A 27788-nucleotide genomic window follows, 5' to 3' on the forward strand; every position below is an offset into this window, starting at 1 on the left:
CCTCGCCCGGGGGAGGGGCCTCCGGACGCCCTGGCGCGCCAAGCGCGCCAGGTGAGCACGCCTGCGCAGTGCGGCCGTAAACAAGCCCGCCCCTGCCCCTCGGCCGGCCTCCGCGGGGCCGGCTCGCGGGTGGGAGGGGCCAGGAGGAAGAGGCGGGGGAGGGGGGGGTAAAGAGCGAGAGCCCAGCACGGCGCCTGCGCGGTGGGCGTGATCCGGGCACTTAGGGCAGGATGAACGCTGCTTTCCAAGATGGCGACGGAGGGAGGAGGGAAGGAGATGAACGAGATTAAGACCCAATTCACCACTCGGGAAGGTCTGTACAAGCTGCTGCCGCACTCGGAGTACAGCCGGCCCAACCGGGTGCCCTTCAACTCGCAGGGATCCAACCCCGTCCGCGTCTCCTTCGTAAACCTCAACGACCAGTCTGGCAACGGCGACCGCCTCTGCTTCAATGTGGGCCGGGAGCTCTACTTCTATATCTACAAGGGGGTCCGCAAGGTACCGACCCGGGCGTCACCGGGGCCCGCCAGGGGCGTGGGCGGAGGCCAGGAGCAGGGCGGTGACAGCGGGGCCCAGGGTGACCGATAGGGGTGGCGGTCGCTCTTACTTTTGAGTGGGCCGGTAACTCCACTGGGGTGCTCCTGAGGAAGGGGGATTCACGAATAAGGAAGGTGGTGTTTCAGAGGGGTGGGGGCGGCGGAAAGGGGCCGTGGGGCACGGGGTTCCGCCTGGGAGGCCCCAGAAGGGGACAGTTGCTTTCTCTCTGGCAGGGTCCGTCAGGCTCTGACACTGCCAGGGAGCGGGCCTGCGAGTCCCCGGAAGAGGTGGGGTGGCCGTCTTGTCTGCTTAGACTGCCTCGCCTCCCGGGAGTTGTGTGTCTCGCTCTGGGCTAGAGAATGGGGGCGCGGGGCGGCTGGGGAAGGTCTGGAAGGCGGAATCCGGGCGGCAGCGGAGGGCTTGAGACTAGGTCGGAAAGGACCTGCTCGGCACTAAGGGCTACTCCACCTGCTACCGACCGCACTGACACTTCCTAGGAGCCTCTGCTGGTGTTAAGACTCTTTCCGAAAACATCAGAAGGAGGACGGCTGTCACTTTCTCCGCCGGGGCGCCTTCTCCCGAGAGATTGTTAAAGAGGGTCATCTTGGCCCTTATGGTATGGGAAGGACTGAGTACTACAGCTGGGAGGTCGAAATGATGTTTTCATGAACCAGGCTGGTTCATGGGTGTTCTGTGTGAGCGTGCCCGGATTGTTCTTGTCCAGCAAGTCAGACTATGTCCCAAAGAGGGAGGGATATGCCTTAAAAGCTACTTTACAAGAATCACTTTTTTTCTTGACGGGCGACTTCACGTTAATTTTGTGAAGCATGTAATCATCTTTTAAAAAGATCTCTTCAAAAGGAGCAACTTTATTAGAGCCTTTCCTTTATTGGCTGTGTTCTCACTGAGAACTGCTTACCTTTGAGATTTGTGGTCTTTGACTTGACTTTTGGGAGAATAAGGACACTGATGCGTCCCACAGCACGTAGGCATGGATAAAGGTGATAACAGATTAATTTTTAAGTGTTTGGTTAGTGTGAAAGCAAATCGTACACACTGAAGCGTGGACGTTCTCTAAGATGTATCCAGAAGCAGTACGTTTGCTTGGTTTCTCAAGACCTAGGGAAAGGAGGGTGGTGTCCTGTTGTAGCAAGTTTTCTCATTTGGTCAGGGTGCATCTTTTCGGTTAGCGTTTGTGATGCGTTCTACTGTGTTTGAGGTTTGGTATTACGGAAGGTAAATCGCTTGACTTCATTTTTTCTCTTTTGGAATTGAGAAAGCGTCAAGTAGTTAGTAGTCTAGGAGCTAAACTTTTAGGCTTGCTCTCAACTTTTTTGCTGACTTGTTGGGTGACCTTGGATGAGTTCTTTAGCTTCTATCCGCACCTCTTTAAAAAGAGAACATGGCAGTACTCACATTGTAATTTATACTATAACTGTAATGAACTTCAAAGCCTGAAACCCTCAGCAGGTGTAAAATATAGTTAAAATAAGCATTAAGAGTAATGTCAGGGGTACCTGGGTGGCTCAGTTGGTTGAGTGTCTGACTTGAGCTCAGGTCATGATCTCATGGTTCATGAGTTTGAGCTGCACGTCAGGCCAGAGGCTGCTTGGAATTCTCTCTCTTCCTCTCTGGCCTGCCCCTGTGTGCTCGCGCGCGCTCTGTCTCTCTCTCTCTCTCTCTCTCTCTGAGTAAATAAATAAATAAATAAATAAATGTTTTGGGTTTTGTTTTTTTTTTTAAAGTAACTGTCAAATGGGAAGCTATCTTGAGATTGATACTAGGACTGAAAGGATCAGCTTTTTCTGTGGACATAAGTTTAGAATTTTAAGTTACTAAAATTCATGTAAAATTTTAAAAATGCTTAACTGCTGAATTTACCAGCAATTACTAGTGTCAATGTTACCTTTTTTTTTTCTTTTTCTTTGAAGCGTATTATTTCTGAAGCATTCTGGTGGCAAACCTTATCTGGATCTGGTGGCTGTGGTTTGCATCATCAAAACAGCTCTCTTGCTTGAAAGTATCATAGTTGTGTTCTCTTAGCTGGATGCTATTCGATGAAGGTTAAAACTAGGAGAGCTTTCCAAGGTGTAATTTTTAAAAAAATGTTTTTTATGTTTATTTATTTTTGGGAGAGAGAGAGACAGAGCATGAGCAGGGGAGGAGCAGAGAGGGAGGGAGACACAGAATCGGAAACAGGCTCCAGGCTCCGAGCCGTCAGCCCAGAGCCTGACGCGGGGCTTGAACTCACCATGAGATCATGACCTGAGCTGAAGTCGGATGCTTCACCAACTGAACCACCCGGGTGCCCCAAGGTTTAATTTTTTTTTTTTTAATGTTTGTTTATTTTTGATAGAGCACGCAAATGGAGGAGGGACAGAGAGAGAGAGGGAGACACAGAATCTGAAGCAGGCTGTAGGCTCCAAGCTGTCAGCACAGATCCGACACGGGGCTCGAACTCACAAACCACCAGATCATGACCTGAGCTGAAGTTAGACCCTTAACCGACTAAGCCACCCGGGCGCCCCTAGGAGAGCTTTTCAAAACCACACCCCAAAATTATTTTAAATAAGACAAACCTTAAACATGTAGATTTGCCTCTAGCTGCATAATTTATGTGAGCTCTATGACTTTTTGTGAAATTTAATTTTCATGCAGTAACATAGCATTATATGGTGGACATTTCCATTCTCTTCTAGTCATCATGATTTTCTAAAACTGTTTTCCATGAATGCGTTTGCATTTACTTACTGTTATTTCTGAGTGTGTGATTGTTTTTGAGATTGTCTTTTCTGATTTTTTAAATTAAAAATTTTTTTTTATAATGAGAGAGCATGTGGTGCATGTGCAAGGCGGGGCGGCGGGAAGGGGGGGGGAGAGAGAGAGAGAGAGAGAGAGAGAGAGAGAGAGAGAATATCTTAAGCAGACTCCATGCTTGGTCCCTTGAGGGACTTGTTCCCACAACTCTGGGATCACGACCTGAACAGAAATCAAGAGTCAGATGCTCAACCGACTGAGCCACCCAGGCATCCCTGTCTTTTCTGATTTTAAAATAGAGCAGATAATTTCCTTCTCAGATAGGGGTTATAACTCTGTTCTTACAGTTGGTCATTTTGACTGTTTTTATTCATTTTTTTAAATTGGGGCGTACAAAGTTTTACAACAATTAGTCGGATCATTCGGAAGGTCTAATTTGGAAACATACATTCGGCTTAAATCTGCATGTGAAATAAGTGGAAAATAGGTCTTTGAATACTTAAATCACGAGCTGTGTGCTGCCATTCCTAAAAGGAAGTATGGAGTTGTGGGGGAATGGAGTGGATGACGAGGTCATCTCAAATCTGAACTGAGGAGTGTATTCTTGGCCCTTTAAATAGATTTGCAGGTCAGTTTGTAGAGCTAAACGGGACCTTCAGCTTTTGCAGTCTCACCCTCTCTGAGGAAGCCAAGGCTAGAGAGGGAGTGCAAACCTGTGTTACAGTTTTGTTTTTTTTCTTTCTCATGGTCAGGAAGATGAAGCATAGCTGAATCTAAAGAACTGTCGTAGTGAGAAGGGACCGATCAAGCTTTTTGATCACGCGGATGCCATGGCCTCCGAGCACTGCAAGATCTACCCCAGCGTTTTGCCATGTATTATCTCTTCGAATCTTGATAACAATCCTGTGAGGTACAAGAAAGCGTCTTCTTTTTGCAGTTGAAGTTTGCAGTGGAGTTCTTGTGTACGGAGATGTAGTTTTGTGAAGTTATTTTGCTTAACTGAAGATAATATGAGCACTGATTTAATCCTGACTCTAATCATCTCAACAAAGATTTGAGGGGCTACTATGATGATAATTATTCTAGATGGGGGATCTGCAGTAGAGCAAGACCCTGCCCCTCTCCAAAGAATTGTCAGCTACTGGCCTTTACACCTTTTTATTGAGTGCTGGCCTTCCCTTTTTTTCTTTTCTTTTTTTTAAGAGATGGTTTTATAAAGATGCCAAAGGTAGCTGGGCTTATTGGACCAACCCTTTCATTTTATGAGATCCAGTTTTACATAAATATGAATGGCAACCATTCAGATCTCAGTTTAGACATCACTTCCATAGCATATCCTGCTTTGAATTCCCAGGCTGGATCAGTTCTCCTTATTACATGTTCTCATAACATCCTGAACTTTGCCTTCCTAGCACTTTTCTCAATTTGTAATTCTCTGGGTTATAATCTGTCTCTCTATAAACAAAGCTCTCTCAGAAGAGAGATCTTGTCTTTTCTGCCTTCACTGTTTCCCTAGTGCCCAGCGCGGTGTCCACCATAAAGTAGGCTCTAACTATTTATTTGTTGAGTGAATGACCGAATAAAATATCTATGTCCATCTGTGCCATACTTTAAAAAAGATTTTTACAAGCTAAAAAGCCTATTTAATTTTGGGCTCCCAAATGGGTATTTTTAGTGGCTGACATCTTTTTTTTTTCTTTTTTTTTAAAGCTTATGTATTTATTTTGAGAGAGAGAGAATGAGCAAGGAAGGTACAGAGAGAGACGGGGGGGGGGGGGGGGAGCGCTGGAGGAGGGGGAATCCCCAGTAGGCTCCACACTCAACGCAGAGCCCAACGTGGGGCTCAATCTCACGACCATGAGATTATGACCTGAACCGATATCAAGAATAGACGCTTAACTGACTAAGCCACCCAGGCGCCTCGTGGCTCACAGTTTAAAAAAGACATTCAAAATTATTGTTAGTAGGTAACAAATTTAGCTTTCTTACAACTGGGAAATTGTGTAGCAAGAGACCATGAAGTAATGGAAAGTAACCAAATGACACAGATTACTTTTGATCTACTTCTGTCAAACCACATTACCTAACAAATCTACGTACTAACAGACAACTTGTAAAAACTATACTCAGAACTACTTAACATTCAAATCAAAGAGACTTACTTTTCCCCTCCTATCTTAAGATTCCAAGCCACAAATGTGCTGCCCAGAAGTGTTACTGAAGCAATTCCTACAATGGGGGGGGGGGGGGGGGGGGGGAAGGGGGAAAGAGTAGAATTGGATGGCTTTCAAGGTCTTTTCAACTCTGAAGGTTGTAGGAGTCTGTGTTCAATAGTTTTTTAATGAAAATAAATGCATCTTTTTATTGGGAAGATAGATGTCTTCATGTCTTGGAATCATTGCCTACTTCTTTAATGAGAATTGAGGAGTGTGGGGTGTGTTGTGAAAGCAAGTTGAACACGTTGTGATTCTAGGTGTTTATGCTAGAAAAGTACTCACTGTGTTGATGTGAAGCTTTGGCCAGAAGAGTCATTTAATAACAGCTAGAATATTTTCAGAGCGAGAGTTGTCCAGGAGTGCAATGGGTTGGCTTGGGAGAGAATGAGCATTCTGTGTGGGAGATAGTCTGTCTCTTTCTCAAAGACTGTAGGAGCACCTGTTGGTGACTGAGGGATGCATGCTCTGTGTGGGAGGGTGAGCTAGAAGCCTTTTAAAGGTTTTTTCCACAGACTAGTTTTAGATACTGGACTGCTCCAGAGAAGGTCATGTTCACACCCTTCCCTCCATTTGTAATTTTCACATCTCTCTGCTTTCTCCATTTCTAGTTTAGAAAGAGGCTTAGGAGACCAAAGCTTTTTATATCAAATTTACTTTGAGAAGTGTTGCGCTTAATTTAGTGGGGCACATGTGAAATTGGAAACCGTAGTTTTTTTTCCCATCAAGGGCTACTTAATGTCTTCTGAAATATTGATACTTATTTGACTATCAAATCTTACATACTGAAGGGAAGCATCTTTTTTTTTTTTTTTTAATTTTTTTTTTCAACGTTTATTTATTTTTGGGGGGACAGAGAGAGACAGAGCACGAACGGGGGAGGGGCAGAGAGAGAGGGAGACACAGAATCGGAAACAGGCTCCAGGCTCCGAGCCATCAGCCCAGAGCCTGACGCGGGGCTCGAACTCACGGACCGCGAGATCGTGACCTGGCTGAAGTCGGACGCTTAACCGACTGCACCACCCAGGCGCCCCTGAAGGGAAGCATCTTAATTTGTCTCTTAGAACAGGCTAGAGAAACTTTCATATGATTCTTTGGTTCTGTTGACCTTGAAGAAGAGGATGATGATGAGATTTTTGAAAGACAGAATGGGTGGATATGACCGATGGTAAGCAGCTCTCAGAATGTGTCCTAGAGACCCATGAGATAGTCATGAGTGTCATTGTTTTAGTAAATAGTTGTGGGGCACGCTTAGCAGATAGGAGGTGCTCCTCTAGATGCTGGGTTTAGATGAAGTCTCTGCCCTTAAGAAACTTGTCACCTATGTTTATTATCATTGAATTAATCTAGTGACTTCATTTATTTAAGTATTTATTGTGCTTTGGTAGAAAACTTGAGCAAGAATCAAAACAGTGGATTTTATGACTGACTAGTTTGGCTACATGCCTAAGAACCTTGTTTTAAAAATAAATGTGAAGATTTTTGTAATCTGATATCTTAGAGAACAATTTTATTTATATTTCAGTGAGATTAGTTTGTGAAGAAATATGAAATGTGGCCCTATTTGGTTATGTAGGAATAAACTTCAAAAGCAGAAATAACTTCAATTGGTAGACATTCTCTGTTTTAATTTTCAGGAGATTTTATTTTTGTTTGTTTATTTAAATGTTTACTTTCAAGGGAGAGAAAGAGAGCTAGCAGGGGAGGGGCAGAGTAAGAGAGGGAGACACAGAATCTGAAGCAGGCTCCAGGCTCCAAGCTGTCAGCACAGAGCCTGGAGGGGCTCAACCCCACCAGCTAGCTATGAGATCATGACCTGAGCTGAAGTCTGACGCTTAAGTGACTAAGCCACCCATGTGCCCCCCCCTTTTTAAATTTATTTTTTTAATTATTTTTTTTAATGTTTTTTACTTTTGAAGGAGAGAGAGACAGAGCATGAGTGGAGGAGGAACAGAGAGAGAGGGAGACACAGAATCCAAAGCAGGCTTCAGGCTCTGAGCTGTCAGCACAGAGTCCGATGCAGAGCTTGAACCCACGAACCCTGTAAGATCATGACCTGAGCTGAAGTTGAACACTTAACCAACTGAGCCACCCAGGCACCCCAATTTTCAGGACATTTTGTTTATTTATCATTAATTACTATCTTTTTAATGTTTATTTTTATTTTTGAGAGAGAGCACGCGTGAGCGAGCGAGAGTGGGGGAGGGGCAGAGAGAGGGAGACAGAATCCCAAGCAAGGCTCCAGGCTCTGAGCTGTCAGCACAGAGCCCAACATGGGGCTCAAACTCACAAATTGGGAGATCATGACCTAAGCCAAAGTCGATTGCTTAGCTGACTGAGCCATCCAGGCACCCCAGGACATTTAAAAAAAATTTTTTTTTTTTTCAACGTTTATTTATTTTTGGGACAGAGAGAGACAGAGCACGAATGGGAGAGGGGCAGAGAGAGAGGGAGACACAGAACCGGAAACAGGCTCCAGGCTCCGAGCCATCAGCCCAGAGCCCGACGCGGGGCTCGAACTCACGGACCGCGAGATCGTGACCTGGCTGAAGTCGGACGCTTAACCGACTGCGCCACCCAGGCGCCCCAGGACATTTTAAATTGTCAGTGACGAGTTACCTTATTCTCTGAAAATTTGGCATCTTTGTGTTGTTTTTTTTTTTTTTAAGATTTATTTATTTATTATTTTTTAAAGTTTATTTCTTTTGAGAGAGAGAGAGCCGGGGAGGAGCAGAGAGAGAGGGAGAGAGAGAGAATCCCAAGCAGGCTCTGTACTGTCAATGCAGAGCCTGAGATCATGACTTGAGCCAAAATCAGGGGTTGGATTGAGCCACATAGGTGCCCCGGCGTCTGTTTTTTTATAATACAGTGCAAGGTATGTCTGGCTTTGGAAAAAATCCTCATTAATCAAGAGTTTATTGCAGACCTGTTATGTACAAGGTACTGGTGTCTGTTGCGGGTGTTGTGAAGGTGAAGGAAGACCCTTCTGTCTGTGAGTGAGGACCTTGTCTTTTTGTGCTAATAATTGGATTACAAAGTAGAAGGCTGTGCTGTGCACATGGTATAAGCAATGCAAACACCAAGTGGAGTTCGGGAGTAAAGGTGAGGTGGAGAAGTGTTTCTCTGCCTGGATGGAGAAGAATATTGGGTTGGATTTCAAACAGATGATTTGCCCTGAAGTGCATATAGATCGCATTTTTGTAAATTTTAAAACTTGCATCTTCGTAGTTGTAACTTCAGAAATGCTTCATCTTCATTTCTGGTTGAGGTTGAGCTGGCGATCGCTCTTACCTTTTAGCATTTTTCTCAACTTCACAGCTCCTCTGCCAATTGGTAATTTGTAAATTGAGCCCTGTTTTGCATTCTCTTTTGTAATATGGATTTTTAAAAAGTAGGGTATATTGTACTAAAAACATGCCAAGTCAATCTCTGCTATGTTTTTATTTTGTAGCAGTAGGAAAATGTAGATCTTACAAGAAAGAGGCAAGATTTTGTAAGAAAGAAGCAAGATTAAGAAGGAACTTACAAGGTTTTTGTGTTTTACAAGTAAGACTAGGAATGTTTTCTCGTCTTCTCAAGCAGCCACATTGCAGATGAGCTCTGTGGCCTGGCTCAGTCTTTCCTTTGGTTGGTGCAGTCCGGCCTTACTGCTGCACTGCCCGTGTTTCCCTGCTACAGCAGAACTGGTACAGGTGCTCCTTCTCTTTACTTACTTTGATCTTCATTTCAGAGGCGCTGTCTTAATGTCTCATTTAACAAATATTTGAGTGGTTTTGTGTGAAAAGCAGTACACTGGACTATGGGAAATCAAAGAAGTAGGAGACATGATCCCTGACCTTGAGAGGATTATCGTCCGACCAAGGAGATAAGATACACACTCATTCATTCTATCAAGATTTGAGTGGTTGCTCTGTGTTGTTGAGACTGAAGCTCTGCCATCAAGGAGCTCACAGTCCAGTGGAAAAGAAAATGACTTACTCATCCAGCTAACATGTATCGGACCTGTAGACCCAAAGACAAGTAAGACGTAGTCCTTGGTCTCAAGTGCCTACCATCCAGTGGTGAGATGGGCGAGTAAGTAGTGCTGAGACGTGCACACTATTCACTTATTAGTGCTGCCTAATTGGAGTAGAATTTAGGGGATGTATCAACCTAGATGGGCAAAAACTGTAACCGAATTCGAATGTGTCCTTCCAGTTGTGGATTTAGTCAGCAAATCACAGAGGCAATGTAACAGACTTGTGACTTTATCACCAGTGAAAATCACAGGTGTTTGCGTATCACATTATGGTTGTTGCAGGTGGATAGATGGATGTCACAGTCATCACTACTCTGAAGTTACAGTGGTTAGTGGATCTGCACTAGAGCTTGTTACAATGTGACCTGAAGAAACTTTTATATAACTAACTGTTTAAAAAAATTTTTTTTAACGTTTATTTATTTTTGAGACAGAGAGAGACAGAGCATGAATGGGGGAGGGTCAGAGAGAGAGGGAGACACAGAATCTGAAACAGGCTCCAGGCTCTGAGCTGTCAGCACAGAGCCTGACGCGGGGCTCGAACTCACGGACCGCGAGATCATGACCTGAGCCGAAGTCGGCCGCTTAACCGACTGAGCCATCCAGGCGCCCCTATAACTAACTGTTTTAATAATTGATCTCTTTTGTAATCTTTCGTATTTAAAAACATCATTGTGAGAGGAGTCCATAGCACAGAAAGCTTAAGCACCCTGGTTTTGATTAAGTCTCAATTTACCTTTTCTCCTGTGTCACGTGTGATGGAATGTAAGAGTGACTGGTCTCTCCTGTCCTGTTAAGTAACACTTCTCGCTGTGTGAAGAGGCGTCTGTGGTACTTGGGGTGACTTTTCACTCAGCAGTTGATTATCTAGGATTCTAAGTTGGCCATGTCTTGTGTTGTTTTTCTTTCTCTTCTGGATCGTTCCTTTACTCTTGCTGCCCTAACTAGAGGGAGGAATACAAGGAGTACTTACAAGATTGAGTCTTGTAAGAGTGTTTCATTGGTTCAGATCATAGATGATTATGATACAGTGTTACAATGTGATATTTGTCTTAGTTGCAGTAGAAAGGGAGAGGCTTTAACAAGGTGATGTTTGAACTGAGTTCTGGGGGCACCTGGGTGGCTCAGTCTATGAAGTGTCCAACTTCAGCTTGGGTCATGATCTCTCAGCTTGTTAGTTCAAGCCCCACATCAGGTTCTGTGCTGACAGCTCATAGCCTGGAGCCTGCTTCGGTTTCTGTGTGTCCCTCTCTTTCTGCCCCATCTCCCCCTGCTGCCATAAATAAACATTAAAAAAAAAAGCTTTATGAACTGAATTCTGATAGGTGGGTGGGGTGAAGGGAGAAGGGATTCTAAACCAAGGTGACTAGAGACTGAAGGCCTGAGGATGTGGCATGACTCCTTGAAGAGTCACTGTGAGGGTTGAGGCTTTAGCAAGACCTGATTAGACATGATTAGAGGACAAGATTATCTTCTTTCTTTTTTTTTTTTAATTTTTTTTAACGTTTTTATTTATTTTTGAGACAGAGACAGAGCCTGAGCAGGGGAGGGGCAGAGAGAGAGGGAGACACAGAATCCGAAGCAGGCTCCAGGCTCCGAGCTGTCAGCACAGAGCCCGACGGGGGGATCGAACTCACGGACTGTGACATCATGACCTGAGCCGAAGTCGGACGCTCAACTGACTGAGCCACCCAGGCGCCCCAATTATTTTCTTTCTTGACGATCATCCAAATGTTGGCTATATCCTAGCTTCTGGAACTCTTAGTATGATTTTTAAAATGATTTTTTTTTAACATGTATTCTTTCTTTTGGTACTACTTCTGAGGTAACGTACTACATTAGTATCTGGTCCTCCTGTAGGACTCCTAGCACACTGTCCTTTCGGAACTCGGGTCATCGGATTGTATCAACCCCATCCCTCGTTGGACCCTCATCACTTCCCATCATATCTCAGAGATTTTGGCTCCTGCTACACTGCCACTCTCTCCAGCAGACTCCTATCTTAAATGCTATGGCTAGTCATTATAACCCCCTCGCACTCACTCTCCCTTCTAACCCGGACTCAATCAACGCCGACAGCAAAAGGGAAGAAAAGGCCTTTTCCGGCCCCCGCCCACTTGGTACCTGTCCTTTGCCTCCGGGAGCTACTGCCCCAATTTCTCAACTACTTCTTAAAGCCAAGCTCCTCTAGTTGGCAGCTTGGACAGCCTCAGAGTGTGGTGCACAGACCAGCACCATCCGCGTCATCACCTGGGAGCCTCTGCGAAGTACAGAATTAGGCCTCATGCCAGACTTACTGAACCAAACTCTGCATTCCTAGAGGGTCTCCGGGTAGTTCGTGTGCTCACTGAAGTTGGAGAGACATTGGTGTTTACTGGCTTCCTTTGGTTCTCAGTCAGATTATCGTACCTTCCTGCCATCTATTTCAAGTGTATAATTCAGTGATTTTTAGTGAATCTACCAAGCTGCACAACGGTTACCACAGTCCAGGTTTAGAACATGAGGGATTGTTTTTAAATTTAATTTTGTGTAAGTTTCAGTTAATGCTAGATGAATAGATTCTAAAGATCTGCTCTACAGCAGGGCCTATGCTTAACAACATGGTATTGTGCCCTGCAGAATTTAAGAGGGTAGATCTAATGTTAAGTGTTCTTACCACAAAAACAAAAACGAAGGGACATGAGGAAACTTTGGGAGGTGTTGGGCGTGTCTGTTACCTTGGTTATGGTGATGGTATCATGGGTGTGTGCATGTCTGAACTCAAACTGTATACATTTAATATGTGCAATTCCTTGTATGTTAATTATACTTCAATAAATCTATTAGAAAAAATTTAATTTTATGTTTTAATTACGGAAGACTTTTATGTGCTTCCAACATCAAAACTGTACAACAGTTTCTGTTCAGAGATGCTTAGCTTCCATTTCTGTTCTCCCTGCAAAGCTCTCTCCCTCTGCCTATAATCATTGTATTTGTTTTTGACTCATCCTTCTGTTGCTGTAAGAATAAGATGACATTTGAGGAGAGAAGAAATTGAGGGAGCACACTATGGTATTTTGTGTCTCAGTTTTTTCCACTTAAATATATATATATATTGGAGAGCTTACCATATTTGTAAATAGAGGGCTTCTTCACTCTTTTTTTATAATTGCTTTTTATTCTGTGCTATGGATACATATCACTATCTTTTTTTAATTATTGTTATTACAAATAACACTGCAGTGAATAACTTTGCATGTATATTATTTTGCACGTAGGCAGGTATATTAACAGGATGTATTTCCAGAGGAGGTACTGCTGGGGCAGAGGGTTGATGCCTACATGTTAAAAAGGTTTTTTTTTTAATGTTTATTATTTATTTTTGAGAGAGACAGAGGGCAAGAGGGGAGGGTTAGAGAGGGAGACACAGAATCCGAAGCAGGTTCCAGGCTCCAAACTGTTAGCACAGAGCCTGGTGCGGGGCTCAAACTCAGGAACCTTGAGATCATGACCTGAGCCAAAGTCGTATGCTTTGTGCACCGACTGAGCCACCCAGGCGCCCCCTTATGCATTTTTGACATGTATCATCAAATCACCGTCCCCAGGGAGGGGTTGTATCATTTTGTACTCCCACACGAGAATACCTGTTTTACCACAGCCTCACCAACAGGGCACGTTGTCGAACTTGCATTCGATCTGATAGGGGAGAAATTTGTATTGTTTTTGTTTTTCCCATGTGATGAGAGTGCTTGAGCATCTTTCTATATATTAAGAATTGAATGTATTTCTTTTTCTACAGACTGTCTCATATCCCTTGCTCATGTTTCTGTTTGGTTGTTGGGTATCTTAAGTTTTTAAAAAAGGAGTTCTTTATGTATATTAGGGAGATTAGCCCTTTGTGATACGAATTACAGATGTTTTTTCTTTCATTTGTCATCAGTCTTGTAACTTTGCTTAGGGGTGAGTGTGTGTGTATTTGTTTTTACCTTGAATAATTTTCATCCTTTTTGTGGTTAAATTTGTAAATTTTTCAAGTAAATTTTTATAGATAAACTAGTTGTCCTCCAAAGTTTGAAGATGAGGGAAGAGATTTACCTTTTAATATTTGAGAATTCGGTTTAACAAAGACTTTTGTAGGAGCAAGAGATAAACATTGAAATGTGCTGTAAAAGCAGCTGGTGGATGGTGATTTGCTGGTAGTTTTTATGACTTAATATACTTCAAATATGTTAGGTGTGATTTGGTTTACGAGTAACAGGAAACCCAGCTCCAACAAGGTGTTTCAACTTTAAAGGGGATGCATTGGCTTATGTTGAAAATTCTAGGGGTGAGGTGGGCTTCAGGTGCCAGCTCAGTTTGGCCGAGACTCTCTTGGTTCTGCTTTCCACTTGGTGTCAGCCTGGCCTAAGTGGCAAAACGGTGGTAGAGGTCCAGGCTTCACTTTTCTGTAACACATGGTCCAGAACGAGAGCCAGTATCCAGGATGAGTGAACAGGTCTTCTAGTCATTTTCTCAGGAGAGTGAGAAAGATTGTTTCGTTGAGGCCGCTGGCAAACCTCCTCTTTGACCTTTTGCCCCAGACTGGATTACCAGCCCATTCCCATGGCCAGGGAGGTATGTACCGAGTGACTTCTGGCAAGGAGATTGGATTCTCTCATATCCTGATTTCCCTGGAGCCCACTCTGGAGCTGCGAGTAGATAGCAGACAGGAGAACAGATCTACACATAGGTACTGGGTAGGCAACCAAGAGGTGCAAACTACACTGAGCGTCTCACACCGGCTCAGGTGTCAGGGACCCAGATGTAACAGATTTTTCCTTGAGCTCCTGGTGAGATGCAGGAATACAATGGGGAAGGCGACGCACTGCAGTTGGAGGATGGCCGGGCTGCGTTGTACTTCTGCGCAGTTGAGAAACCTCCTTCCTAGGGGCAGCCAGGGGGCTCAATCGTTAAGCATCCGCCTTGATTTCTGCTCGAGTCATGATCTCACGGTTCGTGGGTTCGAGCCCTGCATTAGGCTCTGTACTGAGAGCATGAACCTGCTTGGGATTCTCTCCCTCTCTCTGCTCCCCCCCCCCCCCAAAATAAATAAACATTAAAAAAAAAAAAAAAAAAGAAACCTCTCTTTCCTTTGCTCTTGCTGTTTGACTGCTATGAATGCCCTTCCACTTTTTCATACAATTTGGAATTTTTTGTTTGAATCTCTGTCTCCCCCACTGGATTGTGCAATCTTGAGGGCAGAAGCCATCTTATTCACCCATATCCATCACAGAGCCTGTACATAATAGGCACATTGTGTCGATTTTAAATGAACGAATTCGTTGAGATTGTAGTCCTCTGAGGATTTATTTGAGTAAATGAGATGATCTTTTAAAATCCCTGTCACAAGCCAAATATGGTCGCTGTTAGTTACCAAAGCTCGCAGAGGCCGGATTGCTTTTGTCGAGAGGCTCCTTAGAAATTAGTCCCAACCTCGAATCTTGTGCTGTTCCTCTGGGCTTTTCCAGGAGGAGGCTGTGGCTAGAGCTTTGATCATCTGGAGCTAGCTTTGTTTGGAACCTGCATCTTCCTTGTGCTGGTGTCCCAAGCAGAATTGCTCATGCTGTCCCTTGCAGTCCCTTTTCCTTCTTCCCACTTAATCATGGGAAACTTTACAACCTCTGACATCGTGCTTTTCTTTCCTCCGGATCTTGGAGCAGGTGTGCGTGTGCTAGCAGGACCGAGGTCGGGATTAGCTCAGCTTGCTCCGAAAGTGGGGCGCAGGTAGAGCCGGACACGGTCCATTTGCCACTCCTGGTGTCCCTCCGAAGGCTCTGCCCTTTAGACTCTTCTGCTTTTCTCCTCCTTCCTCGTGGCCGCCTCTGCTCGTTGAAGTCTTTAGTCCCTGCCTCCCATCCTTCCTTCCCACTCCGGTCCTGGCGTCCTCTGGGGAGGTTTTGCGTCCGCTGCACAGCGCCTGGGGCACCTTGGCTTCCTCATCCACCCCCAGCCACCTCTCTAGTCCACCCGGGGCACGGACTTCCATAGTGATGCCCCAGGTCTTAGTGGGGGCTGAATGGGCTTCAGCCCTAAGTTACTAGTTCAGTTAGAAACATTGTCCTGCTCCAGTGTGACCTTGGCTCCCGCTTTATTTATTTATTTATTTATTTTTATTTTTTTTTTACTATTTCTTTTAAAGAAACTTCTTAAAAAGTTTATTTAGAGAGTGCATGAGTATGAGTGGGGGAGGGGCAGAGAGAGAGAGAGAGAGAGAGAGAGAGAGAGAGAGAGAGAGAGAATATCCCAAACAGGCTTCGTGCTGTCGGCACAGAGCCTGATGGGGGGGGGGGGAGGGGGAGGGGGAAGCTCAATCCCACAAACAGTGAGATCATGACCTGAGCCAAAATCAAGTCAGACACCCAACCAACTGAGCCACCCAGGTGCCCTGACTTTCTCCCTTTTTGACCCACGCCTCTCTGGCCATTCACTACTTCATCCCCTTTGCCAGTTTTTTCTTCCCCACCTACTTCACCTTGAACTGGGCCCTGTTCGCTTTTCCTTGCTGTCTCCTATTCTGAGTCTCTCTGTTTTCTAAAATTGTTTATGCCTTTTCTCCCCCTTCCCCAAAGGAAAAAGTGCTTACTGCAGTAAATTAATCCAGTGACAGGTATGTGCTCTGGCAAAGCTCCTGCTCTGTCACCATCAGCTCCAGATCCCAGACCTTCCTTCTTGATGGTGACTTTTGCCAGTTCCTTCTCCTGTTCCTGTTGCCTTGCGTTGTCTGGACCGTCTGTTGGCGATTGTGGATGTGGCCGTGACTGGGTTGGAAGTGTGCTCCCCTCCTCTGCAGAGCTGTGACCTGCTCTGGGGCCCAGGCACTAGCTGGGCTTTGCCCTCTTGTTCGTATTTTAATTCTTCCCAGAACAGAGTTACAAGAGTCTGTCAACTAAGATTTTGTTTCAAATACTCAGCTACTGTTTGTGAATCTGTTGTAATCTGTATTTCCTGTCTGCTTTCTTTAGGTGTACTCTTTTTCTAGCTTTCTGATTTGACAACATAGGTTTTTAGCCCTTTTTCAAAAAGTTTATTTTATTTTGACAGAGAGCGAGCGCACGTGCACAAGTGGGGAAGGGGCGGGGGGGGGTGGTGGTGGAGAGTATCCCAAGCAGGCTCCCCACCCACAGAGCCCGACACGGGGCTCGAACCCACAAACCGAGAGAGCACGACCTGAGCCGAAGTCGGAGGCTTAATCCACCGAGCCAGTCAGGTGCCCCTAGCCTTTATTTTTAATGATGTGCTCAAAACTGTAGGATTCCTTCTCAGTATTGCTTTAGCAGTCTTCTGTATGTTAGATATATGGTGATGTCATTGTTATTAAGATCTAGATATTTTGTTATTTCAATTTTTAGTCCCTCTTTAACCCTTGAATTTCTAAGCAGGCACTTTTTAGTTTCTATTCATGGTGTTTAATTTTGTTATTGATCAATTTATTTGCATTGTATGGTCCTAAAATATGTTTATTGATATTCGCTATTTGAAATGTGATGAGACTTTTCTTTGGTCCAGTTAAAATGTTTTCCATGCGTTTTAAAAGAATGTATATTCTCTTTGTTAGGCCAAGATGACATGTCTGTGTGTGCATGTGTGTGTATGTGTGTGTGTGTGTGAGTTTTTAATGCCGTTCGCAGTGTTTGTATTTTTACAGCTTTTTTGACTACCAGTTTCTGATGTGATAAGTATCTCTGATTCTGGACTTGTCAATTTCTCTATCACTTTTTGCTTTTTTGAATTTTCTTTTTGCTTATTTTTGAGAGACAGACAGAGACAGAGTGTGAGCAGGGAGGGGGAGAGGGAGACACAGAATCCGAAGCAGGCTCCAGGCTCTACCTGTCAGCACAGAGCCCGACGTGGGGCTCGAACCCACACACTGTGAGATCATGACCTGAGCTGAAGTCAGACGCTCAACTGACTGAGCCATCTATGCGCCCCACTTTTTGCTTTTTTAAATTCAGAATAGTTAATCTTTGTAGATTGTTCTTTGTGTTGGCATATTGTACTCTTGATCATGTCTAATTTTGCCCAAAATTCTGTTTTGAGGATTGGAAAATCAGTTTATGTTTGTTAGTATTTGCATGGAATGTCTTTCTATTCCTTATTTTCAACTTACATAGTTTTTGTTTTCAATGTGTCCTTGTAAATATTTTCTATTTCATTATTGTCTTTGGCACTTTCTTCTCTGCCTCCCTCTCTCCCCTACCCGCTTTCCCTCTGTCAGGAATCTCGGTTGATTTTTTTTTTAAGTTTATTTATTTTTGAGAGAGAGAGAAAAAAAAGTATGAGCAGGGGAGGGGCAGAGAGAGAGAGAGAGAGAGAGAGAGAGAGAGAGAATCCTAAGCAGGCTCCACACTGTCAGCACGGAGCCTGATGCAGGGCTCGAACCCATGACCTGTGAGATCATGACCTGAACCCATGAGCTGAAATCGGATGCTTAACCAACTGAGCTACCCAGGTGCCCCAGTGGATTTTTTTCTTTAAGTTTTTTTTTTTTTTTTTCGTAATCCTCACACCCAACGTGGGGCTCAAACTCACAACCCCAGAGATCAAGAGTCACATGCTCTTCTGACTGAGCCAGCTGGACGCCCCTGGAGTCCTGATTGATTTTTACTTCTGAAATACACTTTCACTGCCCTCATGGTGCCTCCCCTGAGCACCAGCCGCTCTGACTCGTCTTCTGCTGTGCCTGTGCTCCGCTCTAACTTATTCCCTACACAGGAGCCAGTGTGATCTTTAAAAAGCGAATCTGGGGGCGCCTGGGTGGCTCAGGTGTTTAAGTGTCTGACTCTTGATTTCAGCTCAGGTCATGATCTCATGGTTTATGAGTTCAAGCCCCACGTCGTGCTTTGTGCTGATGGCACAGAGCCTGCTTGGGAGTCTCAATCTCTCTCTGCCTCTCCCCTGCGTGCGCGCGCACGCGCGCAGACACACACACACACACACACACACACACACACGCTCCCTCACTCTCTCTCAAAATAAATAAACATTAAAAAATAAAGCATATTAAAACATTAAATTAAAAGTGAATCTGTTCATCACTCCAGCCTAATAAGATCTTTCAGTGGTTTGAGTTGCTTTCAACATTGAGAACAAAGTGGTTAACATGGCCTGCTGGGCCCTGATCGAGCTGGCCCTTGCTTTCCTTCCATCCTCGTTTCCTTTCACTGTGTCTTTCTGACGTACTGCTTTCCTTTTCGTGTCTTTAACCAGGCTTCCTTACCCTCTTGCCGCAGATTCTTCCGTGCTGGCTCCCTTGTGTGGGGGCCCTTCCACTCCCCATCCCCTTTCCCCTTCACCGCGTAATTCCTGCTCCTGCACATCGTAGCTCCTGTGTGGTTTGTGCCAGGCCTCTTACCCTGACCTCTAGACTAGGGCAGGTCTCCTCCTGTCGTCCACCAGCTCGTCTCTCTAGCACGTGTCTTGGCAGTAATGGAGTAACTTGAAGTTGAAGTTTAGTGTCCTTCCTCTCTCCCCACCCCCTAAGCCAGATTGCCAGCTGAGGAGGGCTGATTTTCTCCAGTTCACTGCTGGCTTGTGCTTTTGATACGTTATAGGCGCTCTGTGAGTATCCGAATGAATGGAGAAATGTGTAAGTGACCGTCGTTTGTTTCTGGACGGTGGGAACATTAGTATTGTCGAGCATATTGTCTTGTACGTGGTTGGTATTGGGTTAAATGTTTTTAAACAAAGTAATCTCTGATCTGTCTCGTTTGTGTTTTGTGAGCTACTGCATTTAAAGAACAGCCAGCTGTTGTGTGTACCCCATTTCTCCCTTGTTCCTCTTTCCCCCCCTTCTCCCAAACATGTTTTCCCCATACACCGTCCCTTAGCACTGGCAACCAATGGAGGCATGAAAGAAAACAGAGAAATCTGTTCAGTTTTAAAAGTTTTCTTGGAAGAAAAGTTTGCTGATCAAACTATTAAGTTTGCCCTGTAAGAATTTGTCCTTCATTGGTGGCACTAAAAAGGAAAGTTATTCCCCCTGCAGTTCAAAGTAGGGTATGTTTATGGTAGAAAATTCAAAGAAGGGGCGCCTGGGTGGCGCAGTCGGTTAAGCGTCCGACTTCAGCCAGGTCACTATCTCGCGGTCCGTGAGTTCGAGCCCCGCGTCAGGCTCTGGGCTGATGGCTCAGAGCCTGGAGCCTGTTTCCGATTCTGTGTCTCCCTCTCTCTCTGCCCCTCCCCCGTTCATGCTCTGTCTCTCTCTGTCCCAAAAATAAATAAACGTTGAAAAAAAAAATTAAAAAAAAAGAAAATTCAAAGAAGAAAAAAAATCCCATATCCAGCAGCGGTTAGTATTTTGTTGTTTTTTCTGCCAGTCCATTTTTGGTGCTCACTTACGTATTTTAAGCATAATTTAGGTCCCTGCAGGGGTGGGTGCTCATTAAGTATTTAGAGAATGAACCCAGGTATGGATCCTTTTTCAACTTTAAAATCTCCTGCAGCTCCCTAGTTTGGTTTGCAGATAAGCATTGTGTCTTGTTGATGGTGTTGATAACCTAGAGTAGCTGAGCTTTGTTCTTTTTAGATGAACCTATTAGGTCGTTGTAGAAAGTTGCTTGGGCTAAATTGGAGTCACCAGTGACTGCTTTCTTTTTCTCAGTGTCCAGACCTTCAGTGGTGAAGGCTTTTGGCCCCGACTTAAGATACGTCCAGAATCTGGTCACTTCCCACCTCCACCCTTGCCTCCCCAGTGTAAGGAAGCATCACTCCTCACTTGGGTTATTACTGGGGTGGTTTCTCAGTGGGCTCCCTGCTTCTCACGGTCTCTTCTGATGGCAGCCAGAATGATGTTTAACACAATATATAGGTCAGATCAGTTTTTCCAATGCTGAACAGTTTCTGATGCTTTTTCATCGTTAGGATCTGGTGCCTTCCCTCTCCCAAGCCCCTCGTGTGGTTTGCTACCTGACCCGCCCTTACTCCCTCCATTCTGTCCCTTGAGGAGGAGCCCAGCGACCCTCAGTCGCACGCTTACTTTCCCGGGCCAGCCACAGGGCTGCCTCCCCCGCTTCTTCACGGCTCTACCCAAACACGAGCCTGTCAAGCTTTCTGTTACCCTGCCCGGAAGTGTGCTGCAGTCACCCTCGCACCCTTGGTCTCCGACTCCCCTTCCCCGTCCCTACCGTTCTCTGATGCTCACGGGTGACTTGTCCGCTGACTGTCCCCTTCTAAAGCCCACGAGAGGAGGGTTTACTGTCTTTGCTGCTGAGGCTCCAGCACCTGACACGGTGCTCGGTGCAGACAGAACTCGGTAAACTTTGAATGGATGGTGAAAAGAAATTTGTTATCTCAAGTGGCGTAGTTTGAAAATCTTCATTTAGGATATAGGTAATATGACTTCTCATAAGCGTATTTTCTTTTCTTTTCACGTTTTTTTTTTTTTTTTTTCTTTTTCGAAGTAGGCTCCATGCCCAGGGTAGGGCTTGAACTCACGACCCTGAGATCAAGAGGCACGTGTTTTGGGGCTCCTGGTGGCTCAGTCGGTTGAGTGTCCGACTTCAGCTCAGGTCATGATCTTGTGGTTTGTGAGTTTAAGCCTTGTATCTGGCTCTCTGCTGTCAGCTGTCAGCTGTCAGCGCAGAGCCTTTTTCTCTCTGTGCGTTCATGCTCGCTCGCTCGCTCGCTCTCTCTCTCTCTCTCTCTCAAAAATAAACGTTAAAAAAAAAAAAGAGTCACATGTTCTACCCTCTGAGCCAGCAGGGGCCCCCAGGCACATTTTACTTTTAAAATAGGTAACCTAGGGGCGCCAGGGTGGCTCAGTCAGTTAAGCGTCCGCCTCTTGACCCTGCGTCAGGTCTCGATCCTCAGCGTCATGAGTTCAAATCATGCACTGGGCATGAAGCCTACTTGAAAATAGTGGGCGCCTAGGTGGCTCAGTCGGTTACGGCTAAGCATCTGACTTGGGCTCAGGTCATGATCTCACAGTTCATGAGTTCGAGTCCCTCTTTGGGTGCACTCGTGTGCCACTTTGGGCAAGCTCATGCCCCAGCTCGGGTGAGTCCTGCTTCTCTCTCTCTCTCTCTTTCTCTGCCCCTCATGGGATATTCTCTCTCTCCCCCTGTCCCCCACCCCTCACTCATTTGCACCCTCTCTATAAAATAATAAAATAAAATAAAAATGTAATATTCACATGATTCAAAATTCAAATGGCCTGCAGTGAAAAGTCTCTCATAACCTGTCCCTAGCCGCCCTGTTACCCTGCTCAGAAGTAACCATTGTGAAGTTCCTGTATATATTTCCAGAGATGACCCCTGGTCCTACACAAAGAATCTCAGGCATACTCTATTCCTCCCTTCTTTTAAAAATGTAAACTTTAGTATCGGCGCAGTTTTGCACCTTGTTTTTTTGTTGGTTTGTTTTATAAAATGCATTTTGAGGATTATTCTTTGTCAGTGTGTAAAGAGCTTCTTTATTTTGCCAATAGCTGCACAATATCCCATTGTACGAATGTACAAAATGTACAATACTTCCCCTTTGGTTGGACATTGAAATTGTTTCCAGATTTAGCTATTACAGACGATGCTGCAATAAATAACCTGTGCATATATCATTTTGCCGTGTTGCTAGTACCTGCAAGGAGTAAATTCCTGAGTGGAATTGCTGGGTCAAAGGACATGTGGGTTTGTAATTTTGATAGCTACAGTTACCTTGCCTCCCACAAGTTGTTCCAATTAATACTTCAGGCACAACATACTATTATCTGATCTTTGCCAATTTGGCAGATGAAAAATAGTGTAACACTGTAGTTCGGCGTTTCTTGAACTGTGAATTAAGCGTCACTTCATGTACGTAAGAGGCATTTGTATTTTTTTCCTGCATAGCTAACTTGTATCTTTTATTTTTCTTTTAATTGAAATATAGGTTACATATAATGCTACAATAGTTTCAAGTATATGCCTTTCCTGTGAGTTGTCTATGACCTATATCCATTTTTCAACTAGGATTTTGGTCCTTTTATGTAAATTAGCCCTTAATCTGTAGTTGGAGTGGCAGCACTTGGTTCCATTTGTCAGTTGTGTTCTCATTTTGCTCATGGTGGTTTTTCTTGGGTAGAATTATTTTTGTTTTCATAGACAAATGTATTAGTCTGTTATCTTATGGCTGTGGGTTTTGGGTCCCAGTTAACCTTCCTAATTTTATTTTTAAAGATCCTCATGGTTTCTTCTTGTACTTCTGAGGTTTCATTGTTTATATTTGATATATCTTTGATATTGCTGAAATTTATTCTGGTATAAGATATGGAATAGGGTTTCAAGCTCTTTTCTTTCCCCCGGAACAATCTTAGGATTTCCTGATCTCTCCTGTCTTTTATGGAAAATAATCTGTCAGCAGTTTTCTCTGAACTTCGAGTGATGTAGACCAGTGGGCCATGATGTCCTGTGTGTTTTTTCATTTTAAGTTATGTTTCTCTTTATCTTATCACTATTGACCTAAAAGTGTTGATTGAGATATAGTCTATTCGTGAGCATTGTTTTAAAACAAATTTTGTAGACTTTTCCTCTGGCAAATAAAAATCAGATAGTAATAACAGGTGCAGTGACAGCTAACATTATGCACTATACTTAGGGAACACGTTCGGTAACTGAGGAGATACAAGGTTTTCCTCTCTTATTTGAGTGAATTATGTTTGCGGTCTCTTAGCTCCCCTGATTAATGCCTGGTAACACCAAATTAATAAATAGTAGGCCCTAATGGGTCTTGATTCTCCTAGCTGGTAGACCCTTTCATGGACCACCATCTTGTAGAATGTACGTTCTAAAGGTCCTGGCTGTTGGGATAAAGGTGCTTCAGGATCACCTGTATCACAGTCAGCAATGGACCTTCACTGCTTTTGCTCTTTCCGCTTCCGTGCCACTTAGCCTGGCCTTACCTACTGTCCCATCCCTGCTTGCAGTTGTCATTTTCACCATGTGGCTGACTTTCCCAGGATTCATAATGGCTCATTTTATTCAAACCACCAAATACGAGCCGAGCCTCGTAAGAAAGTTAGCCTTTGAATGGCTTCTTCAAAATCTCTCAGTTCTTGCGATGAGATTCTCCCAGAGATACTAATTGGCCAAGCTGACCTTGATGTCCCTGCTTTGTCTGTCTGTCTGTCTTGGTTTTCTTTTTCTTTTTTTTTTTTTAAATTTTTTTTTCAATGTTTATTTATTTTTGGGACAGAGAGAGACAGAGCATGAACGGGGGAGGGGCAGAGAGAGAGGGAGACACAGAATCAGAAACAGGCTCCAGGCTCCGAGCCATCAGCCCAGAGCCTGACACGGGGCTCGAACTCATGGACCGCGAGATCGTGACCTGGCTGAAGTCGGACGCTTAACCGACTGCGCCACCCAGGCGCCCCTGTCTTGGTTTTCTTCATAGTGCCGCCTTATGCCTTTCTGCTCAACCATCCCATTGCCTAGGTATTTGACTTCTTACCTTTACAGAAACTGTCAGGCCCCTCTTCCTTCTCTCTACCCTTGGAGCGGTGGTTCTCTTCTGGGAGGTGTTCAGCCAGCCACGTCAGCACCTCTTCAGAGCTTGTGGGAAGGCAGATTGCAGGGCCCTGGCTCCCCCAGCTGACCCAGAAACGCTGGGGGTGAGGCCCAGCAATCTGTTTAACTAGCCAGTGACCGGTGTGCTGAGGTGTGAGAGCCACTGCTTTATGACATGTGATTTGAGGCTTTCCTTACAGTCAACCCTCCGTGAAAGCTTCTTGGCTGTTTAACATATAGATTGCGTTAATAGCTGTTGATTACTTTGTGTATCATTACAGCTACCGTGTATTGAACATGTACTCTGCTGGCATTCAGCTGGGCGCTTTCACATCCTCAGATGCTTCGTAAAATAGGTAGTGGTGTTTCCTACTTTAGAGGCGAAGGGAGACGCTGAGGAATGAGGTCACGTGCCAAGGCCACACAGCTGGTAAGCGGCACGGGCGATCTGTCAGACTCCGAAGCCAGTGTCCTTCCTAGCACGTACACTGTCTTTCCTACAAATCCTTTTCCCCAAAGAGTGCGTGTGACTACGTGGCTGTCATCTGGGCACGTAACAAATGATTGTAATACCCATATTTCTGGATTTCCCTCATTATGTTCTTCCTTCCTTCCTTCCTTCCTTCCTTCCTTCCTTCCTTCCTCCCTCCCTCCCTCCCTCCCTCCCTCCCTCCCTTCCTTTCTTTCTTTCCAGAATTTGTTTTTAAGCAATCTCTGCTCCTAGCGTGGGGCTTGAACTCACGACTACAAGATTAAGAGTCCCACACTCCACCAACTGAGCCAGTCGGGCACACTCATTGTATTACTCTACTGAACAACAGCCTATCGGCTTTTTTTGTTTTAAAGGGAAGCATTTTATTTCCTTTTTCTAACATTCATTCGCTTACTGTCTGTCAGAGAAGCAGGTGAGAGAGAGCCTTTGACGTCATAGTCCAGGCTCTACACATTCACGTACCTGACCATCACATTGTAACGTGCCACGGGTAGTTTTGTGTCAGAAATTAACCTGTACTTTCATTGAGGTACCACACAGTTCTGGTCTCTGAACTTAATTTTTACAACTTGCAAAAATTATGTTGCACTGAATTTTGGTAAAATCTGAATGGACTGAAAAACGTAATTTTGCTGGCTCTGCTTTGGTCCAGCCGTGTATGAAAGTGAATAGGTTATCAGAGTGAGCACTTCTTGACCCAGGACACAGTTGTCATTTCTGGTGAAGGGACAGGGCTTGTCATTTAGGTTCTCTGTGCTCTCTTTTACCTCTCTGACCTCCTCCACTTCTTACCCCCAACACTGACACACATTTTTGGACAGGCAACTAAACAGGAAAATACCTTTATCTTTAAAGATACGAGGGATCAGGGGCGCCTGGGTGGCTCAGTCGGCTGAGCAGCCGATACTTGATCACGGCTCAGGTCACGCTCTCCCTTTTGGTGAGTTTGAGCCCTACTTCACTCGGCACTGACGGTGTGGAGCATGCTTGGGATTCTCTCTCTCCCTCCTCCCCTGCTTGTGCTCCTCTGACTCTTTCTCGAAAATAAATAAATAAACATTATGGGGCGTCTGGGTGTCTCGGTTGGTTGAGCGTCTGACTTCAGAGCAGGTCACGATCTCATGGTTCACGGGTTCCAGCCCCACGTCGGGCTCTGTGCCGACATCTCAGAGCCTGGAGCCTGCTTCAGAGTCTGTGTCTCCCTCTCTCTCTGCCCCTCCCTGCTCATGCTCTGTCTCTCTCTCTCAAAAATGAACATTAAAAAAATAAGCATTAAAAAGATAAAATGCCTATGAGGAATCAAATGCTTGTTTCCTTGCTAACTCCCTATTATTGTTTGATTGCATTTAGCAGATGTAAATTGATGTTACTTACTTAGTTCGTACTTACATGAGCACTTTGTGTTGCCACTCTAACCACGTACACATTTTAACTCCTTAGCCCTCTATACGTGGTGGAACTCTTTTGTTACCCTTATTTTCCCATTTTGTGGAAACAGTAGTGTGGAGAGGCAAATAACTAGTCTGAGCTCATAGGGCTGGGAACAGCAGGAGCTGAGTCTGACCCAGCCGTCTTAGCTCCACAGTCTGTGCTCTTAACTGCTCTTCAGAATGTCATGTAGGTTTCCAACCAGATTTTTCTCTAAAACGTTTTTACTCTGCACTTTGAAATGGTGGACTGTTCCATGTTTTTGTTTTTCCAGGTTAGGACGTGTGAGCTCTCACAGAGAAATAACTCAGGTCCTTTAAAAATGTTAATTAATTCAGGTGTTTGCCAGGGACTCAGGCAGAACGTGTCCTAAAATGATGGCAGGTGGCCTTCTGGCCTGGGACACTGCGGGGCCTGAACAGCGGCCTCATGGTGCCTTTCCCAGCCTCGTCTTGTCCGGGGACAGGCCCTGGCTGGCTCTCTGTGCTTTGCCATGCTCCTCCTCCTTTGGGGCCCTGGGTCGGCCATGGTTTCTTGCTGCCTGACCTTCATGCATGTGGCTTGAGGTCCAAGGACTTGTGAGAACAGTACAAGCACTTGGACTTGCTGTAGACAATAAGACACTTGGAAATGGGTGTCACGTTGTTCTGTGTCTCTTTAAATTTAAAGACATACATGGTCGAAGTACTCTACATGGAAGAGAGATCAGAGATCTTTCCATACCACCCGAGAGACTGTCTCTTGGTCTGTAGCCGCAGGTGCTGCTTATAGGACCTGCTGGTGTTTGGAGCCTCAGCCTTCGTTGTGACCACACGCACCGTCAGGCTGAGCTGCGGGCGAGCGTTTCTTTGGCTCTCAGCATCTGCAGCCTCGCTTAGGGCCCCCGCCTGTCCCGCCATCCTTTCTGCGTTGGCGCGCGTCCCTGCTGGCCAGAGCTTTCTCATCGGGCATTTGACTCTGCTGCAGAGGGAAGGCTTTCTGGAAGGCAGTCAGGAAGTTTGGAAGGAGCTGTGGTAGTGGGCTTTGGCCTTGGTTGCTCAGGACACGGCCGGCTTGAAACCGTGAATTATCAAGCAAGCTATTCCCTTCTTAGCCAAGAGAAGGCTGGCAGTGGTCCGGACTTACCTGTGAGCTTTGCGCCAGCCAAATGAGCGTCATTGGGTTTATGCTAAGCTTCGTGAGCTTTGCAGAGTCTTCTGTATTTCTCTATTCTGTGTTATAAATAATAGAATTTCAAGTTCTGACAGCTAGTTACTGTTTGATGTAGAAGCAGGAATGCCACAGGTGAAAGGAAAGGAGACAGAAGTGAGGGCATTGGGTTAGGTTACCCTGTGCTTTCCCCGAGTTTACTGGCTATAGCCCACTTACAGCCAATAGGACCAGAGCTCCAAGTGTAGCTGCTGGATGAATTGATTTATGATTTTAGGCAGCTTACATCTTTGGTTTTAAGTTGCAGCATCTTTTTTTTTTAACTTATTACAATTTTTTTTAATGTTTAGTCATATTTGAGAGAGAGAGGAGCAGAGAGAGAGGGACACAGAATCTGAACCAGGTTCCAGGCTCTGAGCTGTCAGCACTCCTGAACTGTGAGATCATAACCTGAGCCGAAGTCGGACCCTTAACCAGCTGAGTCACCCAGGCGCCCCTTAAGCTGCAACATCTTGAGAGCAAATGTGGCTTTTTTAAAAGCTCCACTTTTATCTCTGTCCTCTGATTCCATGAATATGAGACTGAACGTTAACCAACATTCATATGAGACCACTGTATATGGAGATCTATTACAAAATTACTCACACTGGGAAATGGATTGCTTCAATCCATAAGCAATCCATTTCTTTGTGAATAGCTTT

The 27788-nt window shown here is 45.0% G+C and overlaps 1 protein-coding gene across 15 annotated transcripts in view; it reads left to right on the forward strand.

Annotated features, from left to right (window-relative positions):
• Positions 1-186: 186 nt before the first annotated feature.
• Positions 187-27788, forward strand: part of WDR20 (WD repeat domain 20) — a 66131-nt gene continuing 38529 nt past the window's right edge. For 3 of the 15 annotated variants that reach the window (XM_030320002.2, XM_030320001.1, XM_030320004.1), the window contains exon 1: positions 201-498. In XM_030320002.2, coding sequence (XP_030175862.1) covers positions 250-498 — 249 coding nt within the window. In that variant the 5' untranslated portion in view covers positions 201-249. Of the gene's footprint in view, positions 499-4046; positions 5041-27788 lie in introns of those variants that run through there. The other 12 variants (XM_030320012.1, XM_030320011.1, XM_030320009.1 and 9 more) reach the window with 8 other exon arrangements.

Source organism: Lynx canadensis, chromosome B3 (genome assembly GCF_007474595.2).
Source record: "Lynx canadensis isolate LIC74 chromosome B3, mLynCan4.pri.v2, whole genome shotgun sequence".
NCBI classification, from domain to species: domain Eukaryota; kingdom Metazoa; phylum Chordata; class Mammalia; order Carnivora; family Felidae; genus Lynx; species Lynx canadensis.